Source organism: Brienomyrus brachyistius, chromosome 3 (genome assembly GCF_023856365.1).
Source record: "Brienomyrus brachyistius isolate T26 chromosome 3, BBRACH_0.4, whole genome shotgun sequence".
NCBI lineage: Eukaryota > Metazoa > Chordata > Actinopteri > Osteoglossiformes > Mormyridae > Brienomyrus > Brienomyrus brachyistius.
Window position 1 is genome coordinate 2446258 of NC_064535.1, and position 14834 is coordinate 2461091.

General features: G+C 50.8%; 1 protein-coding gene across 2 annotated transcripts; it reads left to right on the top strand.

Annotated features, from left to right (window-relative positions):
* Positions 1–8583: 8583 nt before the first annotated feature.
* On the top strand, positions 8584–14704 carry rab4a (RAB4a, member RAS oncogene family). 2 transcript variants are annotated; one of them, XM_049008364.1, is made up of 8 exons: positions 8584–8719; positions 9634–9714; positions 9966–10080; positions 10448–10510; positions 10693–10847; positions 11888–11983; positions 12497–12650; positions 14129–14704. In XM_049008364.1, the coding sequence occupies exons 1-7, from the start codon at positions 8704–8706 to the stop codon at positions 12610–12612; spliced, it is 642 nt and encodes a 213-aa protein (XP_048864321.1). In that variant the 5' UTR covers positions 8584–8703; the 3' UTR covers positions 12613–12650; positions 14129–14704. The 2 variants fall into 2 exon arrangements, with proteins under 2 accessions (XP_048864321.1, XP_048864320.1); XM_049008363.1 differs by lacking the exon at positions 8584–8719 and adding an exon at positions 8753–8884.
* The last annotated feature ends 130 nt before the right edge of the window (positions 14705–14834 follow it).

Genomic DNA, 14834 nt, shown 5'->3' on the forward strand with positions numbered 1-14834 from the left:
TGGCAGGAAGCCAGGAACAAGGTTCCAGTGAAGCCGGCGGTGAGGACGTCCCTAGTGCAGGCAGACAGATCTGCAAATTCCACAGGCGATTCCCCCCCCCTCCCTCCACCCCCGATCGTTGCTTTCCTCAGAAACCTTATCTAAAAAAACGTCCAGAGAGCGGCAAGCTTTATCCTGCTTTCCTGCCAATTGTTCTCTGGGGGTGCTCTGGAGAGACGGATTACAGTAAGTGTGGGAGGGGGATACCAGGCAGAGAAAGGGGCTGGGGGTCTCGCTGTCAGCGCTAGGGGGGGTCTCCGCCAGGATCTGGCCTCAGCTGTCAGGACAGGGCCTGAATTAGAGTTCCGAGCTGTATGGCGTGTCAGAGGGTCACTTGACTCCGAGGTCGTGGGTTCGATTGGGGCCCCAGTTCTGTGTAGGTGTTCCTACGTTAGGGGCCACCCAGATCCTTTCATAAAGGGTGGATGGATGGGCTTGTCCTCGTTTATATGTAATACAATCACAGCGACTGCTACAGCTGTGTGTTTCTGTCAGGGCATCACTCTTCCACTAATTAGGTGCCTCAGTTTGGGAATGACATGCAGAGTCGGCCCTACAGCAAGAACCTGAAAATAAACCACGAAGCTGTTAAATATGAAGAAGTTAATGTAAGGAAGCGCAGCATGGCCCCAGGAAATGCAGGGCCCTCACTGGAAGCATCCGTCCGTCTTTAAGCCCCCAGAGAAGGTGCAGCTCTTTTCCAGCTGTTCTGGTTCTGAAGCCTGGTTTGTGGGGGAGCGGGGGCTGCGTGCTGTGAACAATTTGGGCCTGATTATTGGGGGGGTTACATCATAACAGGCTTATTATACATCCCTCTCCCCCCCAGGCTCATGCCAAGTGGAGATACTGAAGGTCAGCATACAGTGAGAAAAAACATGCCGTTTGGAGGGGAGGAGGCACTATCGCATGCGCAGGACAGACACCCCCATTCGTCCGCCTCTCAGTCCGCTGGAAACATATCAAGGAGCTGAAAGAACAAACAGACAAGCGACGTCACCTACATGGAGCCGCGGGCCGGCGTCCGCTTAGATCCGATTAGCTCAGTAATAAATACGCCTGCGATGGCAGCCAGCCAATCAGAGCGCGTGAGAGTGCAGTGCTGGCTCTCGAGAACAGGAACCCTACCCGGGGGCTGCAGTGCATTGTGAGCGCCTCCCCCACTCTCTATCTCTGACGGGTTTCTCTCTCTGGACAGATCCCTGAATCTCTGGCCTGGATGCTGTTGGGGGGGCGGGTGGGTTAGACCTGCGAAGAGCCACTATAGGCCAACGGCTACAAGATAAAGGCTGCAGTCTGATCCAAAACCCAAATGACGTGAAATAAGACACAGCCTCAGAATATTTAAACAGAACCACAAGTACCAAACCAGGGCAGCTTCCCAACTTGCTGGTCTCATGATCAGTGTCCAGCTGTGATTTTCTGGTGTGGTGTTCAGTAGCACCAGACTGGCCGTGTGCCGAGTTGGGTCCCACGTTTGTGTTTCCAGCTATCTTATCTCCAGCCCCCCACCAGACCCACCCCATCGGACGCGTCGATAAGTGGACAGGCATTTACCAGGCGGGGCCAGCCCCCCCTCAGCGCTCGCTTTGGGATGGAAAGAACAACAAAGGGCTTATTCAGTGGGTGTCCCCTAATACCCCCCCAGCCCATAGGGCTCATACACATGGTGCATAAACTGAAGGCAGTGTAGCCTCTAAACCCCCCCCCCATCCTGCCAGAATGTCCTACCTGGGAGATGGACACACGCATGTCTGCTTTGTGTGGAACTCTGTCCCCCACCAAAAACAGCTCAAATCATTGTGCTCTTATTGCCCCTTTCTGTATTTACCCCAAATTACCCCATCATACTCCACCCACAGTTTCATTGGCAGGTTCTCCCTCCTCCCTCCTCCACCCTGCCCCAGTTTCCAGCAGGCAGTGGCGCTGCTCTGGTGGCAGACATGATAGCCTCTAGTCCGCAAACAGGACATTTGCCAAAACCCGTATAGTAGTGGACAAGTGAGGGGGGGGGGGTTAAACTGAACACTGATGACCTGAGAGACGCGGGGGCAGGCCCAGCAATGTGGCAGGGCACAGACAGCCCTCCCTGGGACCCTTCCCAGTGGCCATTGTAGACGTAGTGGCCCATCCCGCAATCCATTACAGCATGTCATTGGGTAGCCCCCTGAATGAGGCTCTGTGGTCACACGGCACCTTTGTGACCTCACAACCCAAATGGGTCGAACGCACAACTGAATCATTAGAGGTTTTCGATCTAAGTGTTCCAGATGAAATATGTTTTGTTAACTTTGTGTTTCAAAATTCTTGGAGAGGCCGTGTGCTTTTCCATGGTTCCAGAACCTTTAAGAACCTTTTAGAAGTAGACGCTTGGCCGTTGGGGGTTTTGATTGAATGCCTGTAGGGCGACGCCTTCTGGGTCCATCGCAATGCTGATCTGATGTGTGTTTTAACGAGCGAGTGCTGGAAGGGTTAAATCACACCGCCAACATGCCGGGGAAGAGGTCAGGGCGATTGGCCTTCTCAGCGAACAATGACACGCTGGCTGAAGCCGAGCCGTTCATGTGGGCGTTACCCGCCCTCCCGGCCTGGCTCCCACACTCCCAGTCATCTGTTACTGGGAACAGTGGGCCTTCCCACTCTGCTAGTTTACGAGCCCCAGGTCAGGGGGGTAGAGGCGGTGGGACCAGTGGTGCTGGCAGCCATTTTGGAAAGTTAAGCCATCGGAGTGCTTCCACATTCAACCTTCCAAGTATGAAATGTCACCTTAATTACATCTTACCCTGGTAACCCCAGTCACCACCTTTTGATCACGTTGCCGGCAGTTAAAACACTGGCTGATGTTAAAAAACGTGCCTAATTAGGGAGCCTTGGGCAGGAAGTGGCCTTTTACAGTCTGGAGAGTGACAGTGCGTGGATTAGCCACAGTCACACAGCCCCCCAGCCCACCTCCAGCCTGCATGAAAGAGTTTCGGGGCAGGGGGGGGACAATCAGAACAATGGGTCTGAGGATCAGGGCCTGACAGCTGGGAGCATCCCATTGGGGTAGCGTGAGGGACGCGATGGGCCTGTGCCGCCCCCAGGAGAGGGGGTGGGGGGCACCTGTTCAGCTCTTCCTTTAGGCGGTTTATCGGTTACAGGGTTGCAAACTCTCACACATCTGCTGTGACGTTCATGCTTTTAGACTCCCAAGCTCACGCAAGAAATCTTACAGCAAATCTATATTATTCCATTATAAACCTAAACTTACCTACATCAAAAGAGTTGGGGTAGTTTGAAACCCTACAGACTATTTACAAGGTAACAAAACTCTTACATACGTGTAAAATGCGTGTGCAGATCTGCCTCAAACTGAAACCCTCACACCAGCCAGCTGACCAAAGCTGGTGACCATGCTGTTCGCCTTTAGCTTTGCGATGCACATTGACTGAGTGATTACAAACAAGTTATGCTCTTACATCTAGTCTGTCTGCAGTGGAAGGAAGGACAGTGACAAAGAAATGCTGGTTAAAGCAGTTTACCTGTTTTAATGCTGCTTACTAACTGTAACCAGGCATGCAGACCCCTCAATGTAAGAGCAGCTAGTGTGTGGCGTGTGTCACTGCGACTCCAGGCAATGCCCCCTCCCCCCGGACCTCTGGATGGCGCCGAGTTCCCATCGTAGGCTGACGAGCGGGCCAATCACAGCCTCCCTTTTGTGAATGGTGGGGCGATCAAAAAGGCATCCCCACCCCCAGTCCTGTCGCTCTCCAGTATTGATGTGGGGGAACAAAGCAGAACTTTGTGCAGCATGAAAACGAGGGGGGGCTTCTAACCCTGAAAGGGGCTTTGAGCCACCCCCCCCCCCCCCCAAAAACGTCACGTTTTACAGCCACTTTCCTTTTCCCTTTGTCTCCCACTGGGCAGCAGAGCGTAACATAACCTGCCCTCGTTATTTTCTTATCGCGGGGGTGAGGGAGAGATGGAGACAGGGAAGGGGGGGGGGACTATCTGTGGCGTGGCATCTCGACACGGCCATCTCCAGAGGCGGGTGAGTGGTGGATCGTGGCTGGTTTCCATGGTGACGGTAAACATGCCACGCATCCCACCCACAAACGTAGCATCATCCAAGCCCAAAGGCTGGCGCTATGCTCCGATATGCTCCGCCCCCCGCGATCATGTGAGCTCTGCCTTGTATTTACACTGGCATCTCGGCTGAAGGCTTTCGCTCCGGCTTACTGACTTACACAAGGTGTTTCCCATGAGTACCTGCCTTTGGTTTAAGCGTCTGTGTGTGCAGGGGAGGTGGAGGGGGAGGCTATGGGGTGACCCCATTATCTAACCAAAAAAGCCTGATATGCTTTTATCGCAGTGGCATGTGGGTCAGCCACGATTGCTGCTGTTCAGGCCTTTGCATCCTGCCCCCCCGGGCAGACAGAACAGCTTCACGCTCTGCCAGTTCTGGGCTCTGTAGCTGTAGTCAGGGCCCCCATGAACGCATTTCATATTGGGCCCCCAACCTGGACCAATTCAATAATGTTCCATATATCAGAGGGCTCCTGTCATTCGGGGGCCCTTGGAATTGTCCTGTTCCCCGTCCCCCCATACGGCACCATCAGTGTACCTGCTGAGCGACTTCTCCCAGGGAGAGGGGTCAGGCTTTAGGACCACGCGCCATTCAGCTGCCAGCCCCCTCTCAGTTTAGGGCACATGGAGGAGCTGGACTGCGGTCCTGGGGCTCAGGAACAGGTGAGCAGCAGTGGCAGGTGGGGGCCAGAGAAACGCCGCTGCCATCGAGCCCAGAGCAGTATGCTGAGCGAGTCCCTCAGCTCCACTCACAAGGACCTCTTTGTTCAGCTCTAATCCGGTGACCACGGCGACCCCTATCTCTATGGAAGTCCATCCCAGCCTTGAAGAAAAACAAAAATATAGCGCCCATGGCAACTGAGATTTTTGTTGTTGTTGATGATAAATTATCCCTAGCAATGTCCCTGCCAACACAGTAAAGTCGCGATTGGCCACATTAGATGGGTTTTACCCTGTGCCCTGTGCCAGGTCGAAGTCTCCACGCTCCCTAGGTCACGCGCGGCTCCGGTGCCCTGTGCCAAGCCGAAGTCTCCGCGCTCCCTAGGTCACGCGCGGCTCCGGTGCCCTGTGCCAGGCCGAAGTCTCCACGCTCCCTAGGTCACGCGCGGCTCCGGTGCCCTGTGCCAGGCCGAAGTCTCCACGCTCCCTAGGTCACGAGCGGCTCCGGTGCCCTGTGCCAGGCCGAAGTCTCCGCGCTCCCTAGGTCACGCGCGGCTCCTGTGCCCTGTGCCAGGCCGAAGTCTCCGCGCTCCCTAGGTCACGCACTCGCGGCTCCTGTGCCCTGTGCCAGACCGAAGTCTCCGCGCTCCTTAGGTCACGAGCGGCTCCTGTGCCCTGTGCCAGGCCGAAGTCTCCGCGCTCCTTAGGTCACACGCGGCTCCTGTGCCCTGTGCCAGGCCGAAGTCTCCGCGCTCCCTAGGTCACGCGCGGCTCCGGTGCCCTGTGCCAGGCCGAAGTCTCCGCGCTCCCTAGGTCACGCGCGGCTCCTGTGCCCTGTGCCAGGCCGAAGTCTCCGCGCTCCCTAGGTCACGCGCGGCTCCTGTGCCCTGTGCCAGGCCGAAGTCTCCGCGCTCCCTAGGTCACGCGCGGCTCCTGCAGGGACCTGACACCTAGCCCACCGCATGGCTCAGAAACTCGCAGCATGCCACTGTTGTGAGGTCGTCAATTAAACAAAACCTAATTAAAACTTGTCCTACCTTGTCATGGGATGTGATGTTGGATCTATCTGTCACAGTTCAAAAATGATTATGTTATTCTAATAATAACCTATGAAAAAATGTCCCAAGGTATATATGTAACACAGGAATCTGGAACATTCACCTGTACCAAAAGATTCTTTGTTAAACCCTCTCGCCCCGAATACTGTTTATATCGAAATGCCAGTAGTGTATAAATATATACATGGTATACAGTGGTATACAGTGATTGTGGGACTGTGTCCTCCGGCACAAATATTCCTCAGTCTAATACATCTCACCATGAGAAAACAAGCTGCCACAGTATCTGTGGAGGAGACCTACCTAATGGAGACACGTCTCTTTCCATAAATCTGCCCTGTGCTGTTAAAAATAATGGTCCAGTTTGAAGGAGCTCCTTTCCTGCGGAAAGTCAGGCCCAAGCAGCACATAAATCTGTTCTCTTTCATTTGTCCCAAAGCTTTCCAGTCAAGCCCCGTGCCCGGGTCCAGGTGAAGGTGCCCATGCCAAACAACACCCCCCCACCCCCCCGGCTGCTATCGAGGCACCACCCAGCATAACGCCTGTTTTCCACACTGTCATGCCACCCATGACCCCACATTCATATGCAGCCCCCTCTAATCGTGAAAAAAATACCACATTTCAAAGCAACTTCCTGGCTCCACAAGAGCGGCGACATATTTAGATCCCAAGGACAGTTCTCGCTTCCTGGTTACCATTGTTTTCCAGTGACAGGGCCCTACCATTCCAGGGATTCAAACCTGGACACACGCAAGGGGAGGAGCACAGACGGGGCGCCCCTCCCATCATAGGCACGTAGACGTGGTCGTGTGGCCTTTTATCGGGGGGGTTGATCAAAATGAAGTATCTGACAATCAAATTAACAGAAAAGGGTGTTCTGAAATGGGCCCAGACCCCGTGATCCTGCCGAGGACAAGTGGATGGATGGATGGATGCATTAATGGATGGAAGCATTAGTAAAGAAGCAGTACTTAGTATTAATATTAGTAATTCTAAAAAATTACTAATTTTAGTAAATTACTAATTTACAGAAATTGCTTGTTTTTTTCTGATGGCCCTTGATGACTCCAGTTATTATACTGGATTATAATCCAGTTATTATAATCCATCCATCCGACGTCTGACAGCTTGTCCTGGTCAGGGCGGCAGCCTTTCCCTTTTTTTGCACGAGGCAAGGCTACCCCCTGCACGGGATAGTCATTAAAATGTTAATTTAAAAATCTGTCGAGTCACTTTAATCGTAGATATTGCTATATTTATTTGCTTGGCGAATTATTAACCTTCCGTATGACGTTTAGTAATATTTTGTGATGTTTGCTATTATAACATGTTAATATTAATGCGTGTACTTGTTTAAAAATTCTACTGGCAGTATTGTACAGTCTGAATATGTATGATACATCAGAAGCTTGCATCTTCTGCTAACGTCAAACAGCTGTTTTTAACTTACTGTACCAGCAATGCCTTACAAAACAGGAAACCTAATTTAGCTGACAGTAGTGGCTGTGGACACACTGTGACACGGAGCATAAACACTCCTTGTCCGGTAAAAGGTGCTTTCCCTGACCAGACGCATGACTATGGGGGTGAGTAATGCTGATAGTGAGGGTACATAACTCCCTGTTCTGGGGGTGGAGGTTATGTCATGTTATTGCTCCATCACTGACTGATTCGCAAGCAGAGTTTACATTTGGAGTCTATCGAGTTCAGAAAAATATATAAGAAAACAGACCTGTTCATTTTCGTAACCAGATATGATCAAAGGCCGGTTTGCTGGTAGGACGACGTGACTTTATTAAACATCTTTATTCTTTAAAGACGTGGGACGGAAGCAATCGGCGTCAGGCCTGCATCTGAAAACAAGTTTATACGTTGCAACGCAGATCTGCTCCACATCAGTCTATGCAGTTTAGTAGTTTCTTATGGGCTGCATTCGGCTGAAGCCATCGGCGGCGGGGCTTCGTGCTGATCTGGGGTTACCCCCCTGCAGTTAATCACTGCTACAAGTAAACACGACTCCCCAACAGGCACCAAACACAGCCTCTTCCTTTCCGCGGGAATGTAAACAGTGACGTCAGCCTTGTAGACGCGCCAGCAAGATGAGGAAAGTGTACTTTCCCATATAAAACGATTAGACTTTCCCGTCTAACTGGGATATGACTATTACCTAATATTTTTATTATTCTATATTAAGTACTAAGGAAATATCCTTTCATTTATATACTTATCAGTTCATATGCAATTCCATAGGCTTTACCCACGCTGTAAAAGCTTGAAAGAATGATGCAAAACACCCTGGACTTGTTTCCAGAGTTTTCTGTGGGGTACCTGTCACCCAATGCCGATGGATATACTCGAGAATATATCACCTCTTAGTGGTCATATCTGTGTATTTCGGCTAAATTTTATTTAAGGATCGCACTAAAATAAAAGTACCGAGAGAATCCTTCGCTCGCCACTGATTTTATATCCTGTGTAACAAATAAAAATCACCAATAAGTTATCTTATAAATCCAATCTTATTAGGGTTTTAAATTACATAAAAAACTAATTTGGGCAAAATATAATGAGCTAGTGATGTTAACATTTTGATGTTCTTAACCAATACTTTCTGACCTGCCTTTTTATGTGCCAAAATCTCTTAAGCTAACAATGTGTCCACATATCCTGCAATTCAAACTGCGATTACTTAATCGTAATACAAGTTATTCTTAATAGAAATGAAAGTGGCTTTTATTTTGACAGCCGCACGGACGGGAAGTGCGGCTCGGTCCCGGGGCTCCAGCAGGATCCGCGGTTGCTCTCTCTCCCTGCATTACATCTGCCGCCGCCTTCCGAGCCTCAATATAAGGGAAATAGACGATTTTCACGTCCGACGGCGACCATGTCCGAGACATATGGTAATACGCATATCCGGCATTACTGCTTCATCTATTAGATAGACGTATAGATAGAGATCTGCGATGGAATGCATGGATCCGAGTTCTGCAAAACGCCGTGCTGGGTGTTTTTGCAAGGCGATTTGCAGCGTTGGCGCTGGAGATGGCAGGCGCCCCCCAGGCCGGGTAATACCGGCCGTGCCCTGGTCTCTGTATCTGCGGGAAAGCGCTCGCAGGCGGTCCGGCGATGCTTCTTGGATTCGGGGAGACCGCTGCGCCTCCTGCGCCTCGGCATGTAAAGTGTGCATGTGTGCAAACGAGCGATTGACGCTGCATTTCCTCCATAACACGAAGGCGTATCTCCTAGACAGCTGAGCGCCCCGCTGTTTAAATGCCAAAAACACGTAGAGCGGTATGAGTTGGACGGCAGTTTTATACGCGATGAATTTATCACCTGATATATTTCTGATATTGCAAACTTTTTTTCCCATGATGTACAGGGCGGTAGTATCGTCCACAATGTACGGGCGCTTTTATCCACCTTTGTCTGGATGTTCCCCTCTTCTGCTGCGTCCTGTAATATAATTTAATTTCAAGCATACAGAAGGCGTGGGGTTATAAGGCTGATGTACTGTACTGTCATATACGTATCATGCGTAAGTATTGCCCTGGATCGGTGTACCCCAAGGTCAAACAGACGCTTAATGGCGGGGTGATACCGTGGTACTTTACTTCGCCCGGGGCAGGACAGCCGACACTCGGGGTCCCTGGACTTTGAGTCGGTCTCCAGGGCTGCTGTTGTGATAAATACGGACCCGGAAATGATGCGATCTCATCCAGTTGGTGCACATGTTCCAAACCTAGGAAATGTCACAGAAATAGCGGGATTTATGTGATTAGATGTTAAATTCTGACGTTGCTCTTCATTTTTATAGACTTCCTGTTCAAGTTTCTGGTGATCGGCAATGCAGGGACTGGGAAGTCATGTCTGCTTCACCAGTTTATAGAGAAGAGATGTAAGTAGTGGTCTCCGTGGCAACAAGGTACCAATGGTCTGAAATAGTTTTTCATAGTTTTTTTCATACTGGTAATACCAAATGTCTTACGCATCTCGTTCCGATTTGTCATTTAGTATCCATCTCTCACTCATTTCATTTCAGTTTGTTATGGAAATTTTATTGCAAAGACCCCAGTAGCAAATGAGTATAGAGGAACGCTGACAGACAATCCACCTGCTGATGTTGGCGTGTGTTGTTTGCCCGGCCAGTCAAAGAAGACTCCAACCACACCATCGGCGTGGAGTTTGGCTCGAAGATAATCAACGTAGTGAACAAGTTTGTCAAGCTGCAGATCTGGGACACGGCAGGACAGGAACGCTTCAGGTAGGAGGGAGGCTCGCCCGGCCGCTACCTGCCATCGTCACCCGTCTCTGTGGTCGGCCATCTTGTCAGCCATCATACAAGCCTCCGCGTACCACGACGGTGCCAGAATCGCCCGGCAGCGTCTGAGTCACCCTTGCGTGTGGCGGGGGGGCCGGACCTGCCTGTGATTCGAATCCCAGCCCCCTCCGTGTTTCCACCACAATCTGTTTGGATTTTTTCGAGCATAAACACCAGCTCTTGGAAACCGAAAGATTATAAGATGATATTTTATATTTATAAGCACAAACGGTCTCCTTAAAGCCCACGTTCTTGGCCCTGTGTCCCTGATGTCTGATTGCTCACCGCTGGCCTGTCTCCCCGTGTCCAGGTCAGTCACTCGGAGCTACTACAGAGGGGCAGCAGGGGCCCTGCTTGTGTATGACATCACCAGGTAAACACTGACCATGTGCTCACTCGGCATCCAATCAGATTTCAGAGTGAAGGTCTAGGGGATGTTAGCAGTTAGAACGTGACTTTTCTGCAGAAATGCCAGTTTGTTAGATGCGGGTGACAACCCTGCTTCTAGATTCCTCCCCCCATTTGTCCGTAATGCCCTCATCCCCGTTCCCTCAGCCGAGAGACCTATAATGCCCTGACCAACTGGCTAACGGACGCGAGAATGCTGGCCAGCCAGAACATCGTCATCATCCTGTGTGGGAACAAGAAGGACCTGGACAGTGATAGGGAGGTCACCTTCTTGGAGGCGTCCCGCTTCGCCCAGGAGAATGGTGCGTCTGAACGGGCACGTCCTGGCCGACCTCTGCGGGTCCTTCTGTGTTTGTTTACGCGTTTGGGTTGTCGCTTCCTCTCTTCTGTTTTTTGCAAATCTAGCTGGCAGCAGTTTATTCATTAAACTGCTTAATCAAGTGTGACAGTCATCATCCTCTTAGCTGAGTCTTACTTTTCAGTTAAATTAGCTAAATTAGGGTTGAGTTGCCTGATTCGGGGGTTTAAAGGCAGCATTTGGCCGCCTGCCCATTCAGGGTAGGTTTGGTTCTTTGGCCACTGCGCCACCCGCTGACCCCTCTGCATACTGCATCAGGATCCATTCTGGTCTGGTCTGTGTTAAAGGTGAGTCTGCAGCGGTTTTAGAGTGAGCTGGGTGCTATTTGATTGATTAAATGGCAAACTTGGCTATTTCCCCCTTTCTGCTGCCTGGTGACACATTCTGTTAGCGTTTCTTTATTCTGAGCGCTGACTGAGCAAACCCTCGGACTCGTTATTCGCCGGACGTTTAGCCTTGAGCGGCAAATGTGAAAGTGGAGAGGCAAAGGTCTTATGGGGTAGCTTTAAACCTCGTAATGATGGATGGCTGCGCTGGCGTTATCCGTAAGGACAGCAGGTGGCGTGGTGTCTAACGAAGTGAGTGTAGCATTAGCACAAGGAGCCCCAACTTGGTTTGGATAGAAGCATTAAAATAATACAAAAATAAAACGACACACGGTGTTTGGAAAACACAATAGACTTTTGAAGTGTATTGATTTAAAGGATTTTTAGAGGTATTTTACTTTTAATGCCAATGACGTTTTTTATGGTATTATAGATCAGTCATTATTTTTGGTCTGTAAAAATAAATAGACCATTTACCACCTATGCCATAGTTAGACCACTAGAGGCCGCTGGTGGATTCCTGTAAGAGGCTGGTAATACCCTGCTCTGAACAGGGTTACATAACTACGATTTGCCGAACTGTGCAGTTGGCAGATGTGGGTTTGTCTGGACGCGTTTATGATGTCATTTAGCTGGATCTCCGCTTGTTGGCTTCCAGAGCTGATGTTCCTGGAGACCAGCGCCTTGACTGGGGAGAACGTGGAGGAGGCCTTTACGCAGTGTGCCAGGAAGATCCTCAACAAGATAGAATCAGGTGAACATGGGGGGCTGCCGCTTCACTGCACCTCTGTGGGGGGCTCGCGGTGGCTCTCGTCACTGCACATGCATTTGATCATGGCTAAAGTGGCTCGATGCTTAAGTGGGTCTGTCAAAGGGAGAGGATTCCCAGTATTCATGCCTTCGTTCTGGTATGCATAGGCGTTTATGAGCATTCTGGTGGAGTGGAAGCTGGCTGCCAGTAGGGAGTGCTGTAGGCGCAACTTTGATTACTGTACTTGATTCCAGGGCGGTATTCCACAACCCGGTTTCCCAGTTAGCTGGCTAACTTAAGCTAAACATGAAAACTGCATCAGCATCCATTCTGAAAGAGAGATGAGTGATGTCACTAATGGACAGTTGTTGCATTTAGCTTAAGTTATCTGACTCATGAAGAAATCCTGCTTTGTGATATATGTCCCCCCCCCAACTCCACAATGGGGGGACTTGTAGCCCCAGTGCTAACCGACAGGCTAACCAGCGGCCGACTCCCGCTTTGATCGCCCACCAGGAGAGCTGGACCCGGAGAGGATGGGCTCGGGTATCCAGTACGGGGATGCTGCCCTGCGGCAGCTACGCTCCCCCCGCCGGGCTCAGGCCCAGAGCGCGCAGGAGTGCAGCTGCTAATGGCGGTGCTGGAGAGGAGGCGTGACCTCCGGGCCGAGGTGAGCCCTCCGCGACACGCGCACAGCCGTCCGCCGGCACCACCACAGGTAGAGTTAGAGAGCCGTACACAGGACGGTACCTGTCATGTATACAGCGTCTCCATAGGAGGAGGGGCCCGGTCTATTTCTCACTGGATCACGCTGTGTCCTGCATCTTCCTATTGGGTCTCAGTAACTGAATTATGTAATGAATGATGTGGGAAGCGTCGCCTAGCGAGGGCTGTGCCACTTTCTGACCGGGCCAGACTGACTGGCAGACTAACATGTACTCTGCAATGCAGAAGAATCATTCCGAATCTTTTAATTTCTATAATGGGGGGGAGGGAGAGAGAGAGATTTGTGAAGCACTTAGTGGAAAGAACACAAAGACCCATAAGTCATAAGGAAGACATTGGTCATGCGTCTGTGACCTCGCGTCTGTGACCTCGCGTCTGTGACCTCGCGTCTGTGACCACGCACCAGCTCCACGTCTTTGGGGACAGGCAGTCGGCTCTGGGGAACTTGCTGTAGCTACTGTTGGATTATACAGATAACGCTGAACTGGTCACCCTCCCGCATTAATTAGGCCCCCCTATATACCAACCTGCGGCTTCCTGAGATGTTCAAGGCCTGGTCCAAACCGCCTCCGTTCCAGATCTACCTATGGACTAGTACATGGGTTTCCAAACTTTACAGCCCTCATTTTGTTGACCTGGGGGGTCGCTCTTGGTACATTTTACCGATCCGGGGGTGGGGGCGTGGATTGCAATCATTATAAACACTGTTATAAACACTCTGGAAATTGTCTTGTGACCCCCCCCCACTTTGGGAACCCTGTATTATAAGCAAGGTGATGTAGTTTAACATGATTATTATTTTGTTACTTGGTCATGTCTCCTTTTTTTTCCTTAATTTTTAACTTTTTCATGGGGTGGATTCAGGGTGAGGAATCGGGTCGTAGGGTCATGCAGCAGGACCCCCTAGTAATACCGCCTTCTGGGCTGTATCTGTCACTGAGCCCTGAGCAATGAGGAGCTGCGATTGGAGGGCAGAGGCCTGGGGGTGGAGTCAGGGAGCTCCTCCCCACTGTGCCCTTGAGGACCCCACTGGCTTCGCCCCTCCTCAGCCGGAGGTAACACAGCAGCCCCATGTAAAGCACCATCCTTGGTGAAAGGGCCCCTCCCCGCTCACCCGAGCAAGACAGCCCGGGGTGGGTTGGACCCAGCGCGGACGGGCGGTTATATTTAACCGTGGATATCGCGAGCGGCTCCTTGCCCAGGCCGTCTGGCTCGTCTGACCGGCCATATTTGGGTCCGACTGCATTTCGTGCCGGATGCCAGCGACGCAAATAGATAAGGAAAGATTTTCAGGGAAGCAAAGGTCGGGACAGCTCCTGGAATCCAGCCCTGCCGAGTAAATGTGCCGGAGCCAGAGCGTGCTGGGGGGGAGGGACAGAGGGCCTGCATGCCCCCCATCTTCCCTTCTGTTCCCCTTCGCAGGCGCCTGTACAGAGAGGAGAGCGGGTGGAGCGATTGTGCGTCCCTTGACCATCCCAGCGGGGAGTGAGAGAGAGACAGACTCTTGCCTGACTTTCCTTTCATTTCCATAAAGAGTCGTCGCTGGGGGGGGCATTAGGATTGAGACCCCAGAGGGTCGCAGAACCTTGGCCTAGCCTGACCCGGAAGCTTTCTAGTGGAGGATGCGGCCCCCGCCCCTCCCCTTCAGAGTGGCGTTGCCGTGCCATTCTGACCTCCTGCATCATGTATTCCTTGTATAAATATGGATTCTATTGTATCAGACGAAGCATGTTTTATGAACTGAATGGCTGCTTTACATCGGTAGAGTCTAACACAATGTCATTTTGAATTACTTACTTTGACTTAAATCTGTTCCGTCATGCAATGAGCTTTTTAATCAGTTGTGTCTCCGTAACACAAGCTGGTTACACTCATCAGGATTTTTTTGCAGATTATCAAGCTTCCTTTCTTGTAAATGGCATGACAGTTACTCATGCTTTTGTTAATTTATATTCGTAAATAGTGTCTTTTTTTAAATAAAAACAAAGTTTGATTTGATCTGGTTTGCTATCTTTGTTCTTAAAAGAAGGACTGACCTTAAGTCTTAGTTAACATAGTTATGCAGGTTTCCTGCTACTGATTTCCTGTTTCAGAACAAATTCAGTGTGAACACAGATTATGAACCTCC

What these genes read in the sequence shown, in the direction of transcription:
- rab4a (XM_049008363.1), top strand. Translation starts at nt 8,788, where the DNA reads ATGCATGGATCCGAGTTCTGCAAAACGCCGTGCTGGGTGTTTTTGCAA. An exon ending in CCAGTTTATAGAGAAGAGAT is followed by an intron (nt 9,715 to 9,965) that starts GTAAGTAGTGGT and finishes TTGCCCGGCCAG; the next exon opens with TCAAAGAAGACTCCAACCAC. An exon ending in CTTGTGTATGACATCACCAG is followed by an intron (nt 10,511 to 10,692) that starts GTAAACACTGAC and finishes CCGTTCCCTCAG; the next exon opens with CCGAGAGACCTATAATGCCC.